Below are 12,494 nucleotides of genomic sequence, written 5' to 3' on the forward strand. Positions count from 1 at the left end.
ACCTCTCATTTATTAATACATGTAATAGACTTGTCACTGTTACAGAATTAAGGACTTTTTTGTGCTTTTCTTTTTGTTACAAATACAAATGAACTCCCTTTCCTCATCTGTCTGTGTCATTTATGTTACTGCAGTTCATTCAAAGAGATAGAAAAGTTAAATTTTTGCTGTAAAGTTGTCTGTTTTCCTGAAAACAAACATAACTGCCTCTGGTGATGTATAGAAAACATCTTGTCAGTGCACAACCTGTACTGTTTGCCTTTTACATTAAAATGCATGATCCTCGAAGCCTGTAAAAGTTCAAAATGTTGACATAAATACCTTTATATCTCTGTTTTTAGCTCTTGAATAAATAAACTGTTTTTTTCTACCTTTTCATACTATTACCACCAAAAAGTTTTGCTTTCTGTAAAGATGAAAGAAACACAGACGGGTTGCAACTTGACGTCATGTGCAAAAAAATGTTCACTCACAATACCTACCGTTGGTTAAGCTTTCAAGTTGTCAACATAACGCGCTAAATCTTTAGCGTATGTGTGATATATACATAAAAGAAAAGGAACACAGTGCTTTGCTACTAATTGTCAACACTATGACAGCTAACAAAGTCAGGAAAAAGTTTTAATTTTAAAAGAATAGTGAAGGAGAGGGAAATAGGTCAGTTATGCTAGCTTGACTTTGAAAATCTTAACACGTAGATGTGCTGTGGAATTCAACGTGTTTTGGCTCAGTTGAAAAAAGAAACCCACACATCAACTCTGACATATCATCAGCAGAGCAGGTGTTTAAATTAACTAATCAACCACTTATCAATAATCGCAAAAATAAACATAAAGTTTGAAAACATAATTACTGAATGTTCTGCTCTTTGTGTGGGAAATGTTTGCGTGTTTTTCATTGTTGAATCCTGATACATTAGTGGCGTCTGTTGCTTCATGTAACGTAGCCAACACAGAGAGTGTGAAGATGAGTACTCTTGAGTTGTTGTTCACCATTTTTTGCATTACTTTCCCTTTGCTGTGGCACACTGCACTGAATTAATGATACCTGCATCTCCAGGTTTCATTTTGTTAGCTGAATCGTTCTACCGCAGCAGCACTGCTACGGATGGCAAGTAAAAGAATCGTCTTTTTACTCTCCGGCTTTATGCGAATGCACAAAATTTCCAGATGCAAACGATAACACGCAGCACGTCTATATTTCTAAATCACAGCTGCATTAACGTTATATCAGGTCTAATAGGTCCATGCGTTACCTTAGCAGGGCCTGTTTCTCTGTGGGAAGAAAGTAAAACTGGAACCCCAACACACTTTGAATTGGTGTAGCTTACCAATCCAAGCTAGTCTTTTAAATTACATTCAGCATTTTGATTTAGAACCAAAACCCACTTAAAATATGATTGATTAACTCAGGTTGAGGAGTAAAGACGGGCTACAGAAACGGTGGAAGCTAACGAGGATGTTTAATTTTCATCAAGCTTCACGTCGTTTTAAAAGACGAGCCTGAAATTTGAGGTGAAAAAAGCAGAGAGCATGAAGCTCGCTCCTCAGCTACGACAAAGGATTGTTATCATTTGGGTTGAGGAGGCGGGGGACAGAGTGAGGCACTTGGAAAGAAATGAAGGGGAGAGAAGAGGATGAAGTCACAGCAGGAGAAATGGATGATGGAAAAACAAGACATTAGGAATGGTGATGAAGAGTCAGAGAGAGAGAGAGAGGTGAGAGGAGACGGGGAGGTACGCGAAGAAAGGAGGCGCATACAGATGAGGCGCAGCTTCCGCCTCGCATGTCTGTTTATTATTCATACAGATATTGAAGTTTTTGTTATTTATTTAAGACCAGACCTGCGATGAAACCAGACTCACCTCAATTTAAGCCATTTCTGACCAAACTAAAAGCCTTCAATTGGTCTGGGCTTCGGTGAAGAGTTTACACCATCCCATTACGGCTGAAAATGTGACTCCTACCTTAAAAAGAATGGTCTGTCTGGGCAGCCAGTAAATTCACGGAATATATATTTAAAAAAAACTTTTTGCCATAAAAATGAATTTGAAGCCCCAAGCAGCTAAGATTTTTTTCTTTAAAAAAAAAAGCGTGATTGTCTTGAAAAAGCAATATCTACAATCTAATGAGGCCCAGACACAGAGACATAAAAAAAGAAGACGGCAGTGACTGAGGAAAGGGGAAAACACAAAATGGATCGCTAATAGTGAGCAGAGGAAGAGACGGAGAGTGAGAAACGACTGGTGGAGAGGTGAGGCGAAGGGGGATGATGAAAGCAAATAGAGGAGGAGGTGAGAAAGGCCGACAGAGGATGAGATGGACGTGTCAAGCTAGCAAGCGTGGGGTGTGATTCAGGCCTGCAGGCTGAAACCGTCTCTGCTCACTTGTGATATATGTCAGCCGAGTAAAAATACACCCTCTGATCTCCTTTTTGTGCCTGTGTGTGTGTGTGTGTGTGTGTGTGTGTGTGTGTCCGCAGAGCCGGACTTTGTGGGCTCGGCCCTGGTGAGGGAGAGCAGCGGCAGCAAAGACGGTGACGACGACAAGATCTACTTCTTCTTCAGCGAGCGAGCGCTGGAGCTGGACTGCGACACCGAGCTCACCGTGGCCAGAGTGGCCCGCGTCTGCAAGGTAACCCGATCCGTCCCGGAGGCCGGCCCGGGCTCCGTAAACACGCACCGATTCCAACACCGATTGGCCTCGGCTAACGCAGTTAGAGTTAATACAGGAGCGCAGGGACGGATTTGACGTGAACTCGCGCTTCTCTGCAGACTCGTCTGGGAATCAGCTGTTTTCTACTTCGTCCAGCTGTGCTGGCAGCTGTTTCTGAGAACTTAATAATGTGCTAACCATCGTGGGCTTCAGCTAGAGAGCTGTTTCAGGAATAATCTAGTGCAGAGGGCAAAGCAAAAGTATTCCTCGTGTTTCACTTTGATAAAATAGAGAGTAGAAGGCAGAGGAAAATGATAGATGGATTTTCTACTGCACTAATTCAACATGTTCAGCCCCTTTAACTCTGATACCCCACTATAAAATACAGTTCAACTAATTACAGCCACTGCAAATTAAGCAATCAATCAAGTTTATTGCTATAACACGTTTCAGTGGTCTCTAATCAAAGTCTGGACTGAACTATTGAGACTTACTTTATTTAATTTGACTGAGTTTGATCTATTGTACAAGAAAGAATAAGCTAAATTTTACAACCTCCCTCTGGGCATGCAGATGTGGCACAGACCTGCCAGCTTTGCACTACGGGTCAAAGTTCAGACCTAAATTCAGCTGAGAATCTGTGGAAAGAGTTGGGAAAATGATCTCCTTCCAACAAGACTGAGACGTTTCCAAGAAGGCAAAACAATTCACCCCCCGAAAGCCTTGGCACTGCAGTGTAAGCTAGCTGTACAAAGCTAACTCATGTTCAGTAGGAACCAAAACAGCCGGATATCTTGTGCAGTAGAAGAACACAGCGGAGAGCGCGTGCTACCAAACAAAGAAAGGAGAATAAGAGTGATCAGTGGCTTTTAAATCGTTTATTTTAACCCAAAGCAGCAGGAGCAACACACTCTCGGCTCGTCGCCACCTTGCTTATATCGGCCCATGCGGAGACAGACAATCACACTGACGTGGACATATCTGCTAATTAATTATTCATTTTCAAAATAAATGGCCTCATTAGGAAAACTAATTAGCTTTGATGCTGCGCCGTCCTTACGGCCGCACGTCAGCAGCCTCTTCCCTGAGACGTGCTTGACTGTTCTTTAATGCACTGTGATGTTTGAATTGTTTGGATCACACTATATCCCGATAGCTTAATAATAGCGTTATTATTTTCCTTCTTTTTGCTTAGCACGCGTTGCACTGCTTCTGTGAGTTTTGCTGCTGCGCCACATGCATTTGCACCTTCTAAATCCTGTTTTACATCATCTGCAGAGGATAATAGGAACGATTCAACAAATTGGGTCTCCTTTGAGCACAAAGAAGAAGACAATCCAGCACCACCTGTCTACACATTTACCGTTTTTTTTTTTTTTTTTTTTTTTTTTTTTTTTAATGAGCGTTATTATTTTCCTTCTTTTTGTCCTTCATATCAGACTTCAATATCTGAGGGTCAGAATGGATTTGAAAGCCTTTACGTGCAATTACAACAGTTCAGTCGGCGGGGGCAAACTGAACAGATTTACTGCTGAGCAGATAAAGAGGGAGAATAAAGATGATATTTGTCTTTGATGGGGTGAAGGGGAGGCTAATGAAATGCAATATAACAAAGCGCTAAAAGAAATAGAAGAAGAAAAAACCTGGGAGCTTAAAGAGCGTATCTAGTATGAAAAATAGCGTTCAGCAAAAATCATTTGTAATCCTACATTTCTGAGTTCAGCACCAAAAAATATCCGTCTGCTTAAACCACCGACTGGCCGTTTGAGTATATTTATGTTGTCAGCGGACTATTACTTTGATCAGTTTGCGAAAAAGCAGAGTTCGGCTGTTTCTTTCAGCCACGTCGGCTTTGAAGATGTCGTTACCGTCTTTGTTTTTGTTCGACAACGTGTCGTTACGGTCCAGTCAGAGAGAACAACTGCCTTCAGAAGTCATCTAATTAGTACATGAAGTCCATCTGTGTTTAATTTGGTCTCGGTAAAAGTCCAGCTGTTCTGTCAAGGCCTCCGAGGTTTGTTAGAGAACATCAGAGAACGAAGACAGTCATGAAGATCCAGGAGGACGGCAGACAGGTCAGGGATAAAACTGGAGAAAAAGCTTGAAGCAAAGTTACGTTACAATGCAAAATCTGAAACTGTGGACATCTCACAGAGATCTGTTCATTCCTAGACCTGTCACAATAATCAATAATTCAGTTAATAACAAGATAAATTAAAACCAGCTTGATTGTTTACATTTACAAAAGTCTTTAGTTTAGTCCATTGGTCTCAACCAGTCCCTGTTTTTGAAGGACAGTTTTGTTTATAGAGACGTCATAATTCACTTTATCTGTTGGTTCTGATATTTATTTCTTTTGGTTATGTAAAATGTCTTCAAGTTCATTACTAAATGTTCACTACAAATGAATGTTTACTGATCTTTAAGAGTGTGTACTATTACCATTATTATTTTATCGCTTGGAAAAGGTCTAAGAAACAAAAACATCATCGCAGTAACTTTTATCGTCCAGCAGTAAGACAAGCCCATGGACGAGTTTCTCCAGGTCTTGCTGGGACATTAGTCCTTTAATCCTAGAAATGTTCTGCGAGGCGATACAAGGCCGACTTTGTAACCATCTTTATGTGGCTCCGAAGGCTCACCTCAGATCCAATGTGGACCACATGTGGAGTGAAAAGAGGGAGGCTCAGCTGCTGTGTGTGGCTCTTTCAGGGTGATCTGGGTGGCACCAGGACCCTGCAGAAGAAGTGGACCACCTTCCAGAAAGCCCGGCTGGAGTGCTCCCTGCCGGAGCGCCACGTTTCCTTCAACAACCTGCGGGCCGTCTTCACGCTGCCGGGGCCCGACTGGCGAGGGACGACCTTCTACGGCATCTTTCACGCTCAGTGGTCAGTATGAGAGGAAAAGGCACGCGACCGGACGCCGGAGATGCATTACTCCATATTTCAGACTCAGCGGTAGAGTTAATTACCGCATTAGTGCTCCGCTGACCGCCCGCCGCAGACGTGTCAGAAGCCCTTAATGAAATCGCCGAGCGGCGAGTCGCTCTGATAAGATGGCTCCTCTGATGTACTTTGTGTGATTAGATATTTACAGTGTAATTGTGGGGTTTTAATTTAAGTTATTACTGTTACAGATGTGAGCCATTTAGAGCGCGCACCACTCGGGCGACCTTGGATATGTTTTATTGCTTTTATTAGAGGCTGAATGTCACACAGATTTAATGTGGTTTTAAATGGCGGTAAATCTGTTTCCTAAAGAGAACCGTTGTCTTGACCTTGAAAGATTCTACGACAACGACGAGCCGCAGCGTCAGGACCACGGTGGTGAGGTCTCCACTTAGAGAAACACTGAAAACGCTGGAGGATAATTTCATGTTTACAGCAGAAGCATAACATACACAGAAAAAACAATCAAAACTAGATAGATCCAACATTTATTCAGTCAGCACAGTTATTGGCCACTGTAGGAGTATTAAAATGTCCAAATCTAATATATTTATAAAGCACATTTTTTAAAAACAGTACATTTGCTAAAGGTCCCGATATATAAAACAGATAAATCCAAGACATGAAACACTTTTAAAACAGAACAGAGACATTAAAAAGAGCCATTACCTTTTTTAAGTTTAGTGGCCTTTATTGCACAGTATATAGACAGGAAAGAGAAGGAGAATGAGGATAAATAATGATGTCTGTCTGATGTTTAAACACAGAAACAGAAAAAGTCTCCCTGAAGTTTCCACCTCGGACAACTAAGATCAGTTGATCTGAGGGAGATGAAGCTGAGAGGAGAAAAGGAGCAATAACATTTATCTATTAACCAGCCAACATTATGATTTTAAACATTAACTCTGATTCATTACAACACTGCAAACAACATTACCAAGTATTTTTGTCTAGTTTATGGAGCAAATTAGTGTGGAAAAAAAAGACAAAATCAACCTACAAGTAACTATTCAGCAAGATACAGGAGATTAGTATTGATTTAAAAGGTAATAGTTCACTTATAATATGGAGAAAATGTCTTGTTATACATGAAAAAGTCTCCTGGTAGAACTGGTAGTTTTTTTAATCAATATTAAGCAATTATTTATTTAAAACAAGCTCCCATTTCTTGCTATAAAAGTGACTCGTAAGTTAGTTTTGCCTTATTTCAAATGTCCTAAGATTTTTTTTCTAAGAGACCAGAAGTACTTTGTAAGATTTAAATCTTTCCGTCATAAACACAAATACGACGGCAATTTACAACTATTAACTAAACTATTGAATAAAGATTACAGCTGACAGATATACCCTCTGGTTTCAGCGTCACAACCCAGCTGCTTTATTTCCCCCTGGAAGCCAAAATCCATCACAGCCCTGGTAATTTCCTCCATAAATTAGACCTCTTAAACATTTATGATAAGACATGCCGAAAACATCTTCTTCTCTCTTCTATTTAGCAAACTTATTTAATATTTTAGATGTTGCAGCCACTTTGTAAAGACTGTAATTTGCTTGACCAATTGTAAAACTGTAGTGGTCCCAGCCAGGTACAGGTGGGGGTGGGGACTCTTTTGGAGGAAAGTTTGAGATGTTCTCTGTCTCCAGGCGGACGCCTTTGAAGTGAGCTTTTTGTATTCTTCAGTAAGATATCGTGTCGCGGCTTTGAACCACAAGCTTTCTTTCTTCATTTGGGGTTTCTTCAGCTGCTGAAAGGCTTCGACCTTACTGACCCCTTGCATGCTATTGTTTCATCTGAAAATTTCACGCATGTGCACAACGCTGAAGTGAAAAACGACTGTTCTTTTACATTCATAGCTGCGCTACGGCGGTAGAACGATTCAGTTCAATTGAAACCTGGAGATGTAGGGATTATTAATTTAGTGCACTGCACCACAAAATGCAGAACAACAGTTGAAGAGCAACTCAGACATTAGTATTATTCTTCTTTTTCAGCTACGTTACACACAGACTTGATGTCATAGCAACTGACAACAACGCCTCTACATATACCGAAGTTCACCACCAAGAAAATAAACATTTCCCACGCGAAGAACAGAACATTTAGTCTGTTACAGTTTTATGTTTTTAGACTTGTTGTTTATTTTGCAAGTATTAAATGATCGCTATGGTAGATTAGCTACCACTGATATTAGCTGATTTAACACAGTGGTGGTTGGTTAGCTAATTTAAGCAGCTGCTCTACTGATGATCTGTCAGAGTTGGTGTGCGAGTCGCCTTTTTCTTTATTTTGTAACTAAACCAAAACACACAGAATTCCACAGCACGTCTACTTGTTAAGCTTGTCAAAGTCAAGCTAGCATAGCTACTTTTTTTTTTATTGAATCTTTTTCCTGACGTCATAGTGTTGACTATTAGTAGCAAAAGCACTCCGTTCTTTTTTCCTTTACATATCACACATTTAAGATTTAGCGTGGTATATTGACAACCGAACAGCTAAAACCAAAGGTAGTCATCATCAGTGAGCATCTTTTTGCCCTCCAGCAGGAAAAGGGCGCGGGACTTTGGGCGTGTGACGTTATGCTGCAACGGCTCTATACCGCCTCACCTTGATAGAGATAACATTAGTCAGAAGGTCACCGTCGATGCTTTTTGCTTAACCCATTAGGAATTTAACGCTGCCATCTAGTTTTGACATTATAAAATCAGCAGCTCTCCTCCCAATTTGCCCCCATCCAGATAAATCACGACATAAGCTCATAAAAACAATCTTATTCGGTTGTTTGCAGCTTTGTGAAAGCACTGCAGTGTGCAATCCATTTTGAAGCTAAATCTAAAACCATGTACATCAATAAATGTTTCCAACAATAACACAAAAAAAAAACAGCAGGAGGCTGAAAATTGTGACTTTTACAGATCCCTGAGTACAAGTGCACAACATTTTTTTGGTAAGCGGCATTGCCTGCATGTCAGTGTCTGAGTGGCTGAATACAGAAGGGAAAGAAACTCATTCCCAGTGGATGAGAATGGAAATCAAATGTCATATGATGGTGACAAATGTAATTTAATCTGCCTGGGTCACGAGTCAACAGCCAGTTTTAGTCCCACTTGCTGTGTGAGATGTGTGTGTGCGTATGCGAGTGTGCGTGCGTGTGTGTGTGTGTAAGAAAAATAGCCTCAATATTAAACGAAATGCAACTCTTGAGTCACAGCAGCCGCCACTTGCCTAAATTATTTACAAGAGTTTAAACATCAGATGCATTTGCCACAAAAAGTGGAAAATGTATCAATATGGCAGTTTATTCAATACAAAAACTGCAGCAACGTGAATAATCCAGCTTCTCCCGACACAATCTGTCTGCCTTTTCTTTTTCACACTTTGTTACCGTCCAACCACAAACGTCAGCGGATTTCGTCAGGATTTCATGTGACAGAGCGGCGCAAAATGCAGCAACGACGTCATGAAGTGCAAGGAAAGTTACTCATTTTAGACAGTTTTCAAAATTGTTTGCGAATCTGAAAAGTGTGGCTGGGATTTCGTAAGCCGCCATCACAGATTTTTGAGTTGTGTCAACGTCAGCTTTGCACATCCAGTTACTAAAATGGTCGTCACTCGTTTCTTTTGCTAATGTACCATTGCAACATGTCATGTACTGTGATGTATAATAAATGTCTTTTGTTTTAAAGAGCTTTTGCCAAGACTGGAAGATAATAATAAAAATAAAATGAGAATTCTGACTTTTTTTGAATTGACGCCTGTCTACATCAGTTTTCAAGTTTAACAATTGATTGTCAAATCAAATCAAATCAAAACTCTACAAGAACTCTTTGTGATAAATGACAGAAATACCCCAACTTGGGATATCGTTTGTAACATTTAGGTTGTTTCTGAAGCATTTTGTTGCAGTAGATTCTATTGAGAGACATTGAAGTGAAGGCGGCTTTATTAGTAGCAATGGGATTTGTTAAAACCCTTTTACAAGACATATTTCTATGTATAGAAATGACTATTTTTTGTTGCTCACATTCACTTGACATGCCAGTGACGGACACGTTTCTCTCTTATTTTCACGTCCTCCGTCCCGTTTGGCCCGTGTCAGGCTTTCATTCAGCAGACAGATAATTCATCCGTCACTTTTTCCCCGCCGCACACGGCTGACTGCCTTCCTCTCTTGTCGTGTTTCAGGGGCGACGTGGACGTGTCGGCCGTGTGCCAGTACCAGATCGGCGACGTGAAGAAGGTGTTCGAGGGCTCCTACAAGGAGTACAGGGAGGCGTCCCAGAGATGGGGGCGATACACAGGCGCCACCCCCAGCCCGCGGCCCGGATCGGTACGAAACCCCACTCAGAGTCCAGGGACATTTCAGGAAGCAGGAAAAAAAAACAGCGTGAGAAGCAGGAGAGGTGGGATGAGAGAGGTAATGAGGGAGGCAGCGGGGAGGAAAAGAAACAGGTGATAGAGAGAGAAGTGTGGAGGTGGAAAACAGTTGAAGCTGGCACGTCACGAAAAAGCTCAGGGCATAATGGGCCAGGACGGAAAGGAAGGAAGGTAATGGAGCAAACGGAGGGGAGGCAGGGCAGTCAACCTCCACGCCAACTAACCATGCCAACCTGCGCCAGCGCCAACTAAGAAGTCTCCTTCCCTCCATTCTCCCCTCTCTCTCCCCGTCTCTCCATCCTCTCCCTGCGCCGCAGTGCATAACTAACTCAGACAGGGAGAACGGCTACAACAGCTCCCTGCAGCTGCCCGACGCCACGCTCAACTTCGCCAAGAAACACCCACTGATGGAGGACAAAGCTCTGGGTCGCCCCCTGCTGCTGACCAAGGGCGTCAACTTCACCAAGCTGGCGGTGGACCGGGTCAGCGGCCTGGACCAGCGGGCGTACAACATGCTGTTCATCGGCACAGGTAGGGAGAGGCTCCGTCACCTTGGATATCAGGGAAAACATCGGTGTGTTTTTATGGAAAAATATAAACTCCTGTAAAAAAAAAAAAAAAAAAGTAGTCTTCCAGTGGCATTTCACCTCATTACACTGCAAAGACAAAACCTTACCAAGAGTTTTTGGTTCAACGTCTGGTGCAGTTATCTTACAACACCTGAAATAAGACAAAACTGACTTATAGGTAACTTTTCATTGAGACGTAGGAGTTGTTTTATGTAAATACTTCCTTAATGTTGATGAAAAACTGCTTTCACTGGCAGATTATTTCACTTATGAATACACCTATATAAACACCTATAAAGAAATATAAATAATCTTTCAAATGACATTTCACTTCATTCACAAGGAAAAGAAACGCCTACATACACTTGAAACAAGATAAAATAAACTTTTTATAAAAAAGATATTTTTTTTGGCAGAATATAGAAGCTTGATTTATATAAATGATTTCTTAATATTGATGAAAAAGCTCCATTAGCAGATTATTTATAACTTGTACTTTTTCATCATATTAAGAGAGGATATACTTAGTTCTTTGAGCACAGCAGTGCAGCAGCTGCAAGATACAGAAAGAGTAAGACATAAATGTACAGTACTGATCGTAGGAATACAGTTTGGTCCAATTTCAATGATTCAAAAACGGCAGCGCCACGCTGGCATCTAAAAACAAGGAAAAGAAAGAGATAAATAATTCAGAATAACGGCTTTTCTGCCATCCCCCGAATATTAGTCATAGTTTAAGAAATAATCTCCATAACCATTTGTAACGACTCTGAAGAAATTTATTTTGCAAGAGTCACTACATCTAATTTTTCTTTAGGATTTCGGAATCCAGTTAAAATGAATCTGGTTACATTTATATTCACAATTTACATTTCGTATTCTTTACTCTGCTTCTTTTTCTGACCTCTTAGCAATTATCCACCGCTTTGTCTCACATAAAATCCCAATAAAACAAACGTTGTAGTGGGCATCTGCAGCAAAACCCAAACACATTTGAGATAAATGCACTCTTCAAACAGAAAAAAACTTAAGATCAAACTTGCAGCCTTCACACTCCGGCTCAGAATGCAGCTCATATTCATCACCTCAGACTCGACGTTTCGCACTCCGAGGCGTTTTGACGTGTGCTGATAAAAAGTGCTCCCTGGTTGCAAATCATCCTGATCCTTGCAGTGCCACCCGAGAGAACATCCTGTTCCCCATCTTTAGGGGAGAGGGAGACAAAAAAAAGGGCAACAGTGTTGAATCTTCTCTGTTATCTGTTGCACACGGACGAGTTAGGCCTTACAAGCTCTGGCCAGAACTGGACTTGTCATGTTTGATTACATAATGTCGGTCGGCGTTTCTTTTTATTTGGATCTTCTAAGTGTCGCGTGGAAAATCTTTGAATTTCCTTTAGGTGTTTACAAGGTTTGGAAAGTGCTCCTTGATTTCTCTATAAAGTCCTTGAAAGTGCCTGATATTCAAACTGCACAGTTTTGTAACAAAGTTCAATCTAATGTTCGATTAAAAGCCTAAATTTGAAAAGCGTCATTTACAGTTGAAACCAGATATTTTCATTCACCTAATAAAAAAAATAAGACGGACACTTTTTCTTTCACTGGCTGAAGTTAAATCAGATTAAATGTTTATTGTTTTAGGTCAGTTAGAATCCCCAAAATTATTTCTATGCCGGAAGCGAGAACAGTTTTTGTAACTTTCTTCAAATCCAGAGGTTTGTGAAGATAAGCCATTTCTCGAGCTAAGCTAGCCTTAGCTTAGCTCGAGCTAGCCCTAGCTTGGCTCATTTATTTTGGTTGTAATTACCCAGAATTCCCTGCGTTTCCTAGGATTTTTAGGTGTACCAGGATTTTTTTTTTTTTTTTTTTTTTTTTTTTTTTGCCCCCAAAAAAACAAAAGTTTTTTTTTATAAAACAAAACCAAAAATTTCCAACAAAAGCAATGGGTT

The 12,494-nt window shown here is 40.8% G+C and overlaps 1 protein-coding gene and 1 long non-coding RNA gene across 2 annotated transcripts in view; one reads left to right on the forward strand and one right to left on the reverse strand.

The window, feature by feature from the left end:
* Positions 1 to 2,336: 2,336 nt before the first annotated feature.
* sema4c (sema domain, immunoglobulin domain (Ig), transmembrane domain (TM) and short cytoplasmic domain, (semaphorin) 4C) overlaps positions 2,337 to 12,494 on the forward strand; it is a gene marked incomplete at its 5' end in the record, with an annotated part of 24,240 nt that continues 14,082 nt past the window's right edge. Inside the window, 4 exons of the mRNA XM_015019254.1 lie at positions 2,337 to 2,633; positions 5,367 to 5,542; positions 9,786 to 9,930; positions 10,295 to 10,508. Of these exons, the coding sequence (XP_014874740.1) occupies positions 2,337 to 2,633; positions 5,367 to 5,542; positions 9,786 to 9,930; positions 10,295 to 10,508 (832 nt within the window). The remainder of the gene's footprint in view (positions 2,634 to 5,366; positions 5,543 to 9,785; positions 9,931 to 10,294; positions 10,509 to 12,494) is intronic.
* LOC106937638 (uncharacterized) overlaps positions 10,654 to 12,494 on the reverse strand; it is a 7,684-nt gene continuing 5,843 nt past the window's right edge. Inside the window, exon 2 of the long non-coding RNA XR_001422429.1 lies at positions 10,654 to 11,749. This is a non-coding gene — a long non-coding RNA (uncharacterized LOC106937638). The remainder of the gene's footprint in view (positions 11,750 to 12,494) is intronic.

Source organism: Poecilia latipinna, unplaced genomic scaffold (assembly GCF_001443285.1).
Source record: "Poecilia latipinna isolate Pla-1442-1.1 unplaced genomic scaffold, P_latipinna-1.0 Scaffold2395, whole genome shotgun sequence".
Classification (NCBI taxonomy): Eukaryota; Metazoa; Chordata; class Actinopteri; order Cyprinodontiformes; family Poeciliidae; genus Poecilia; species Poecilia latipinna.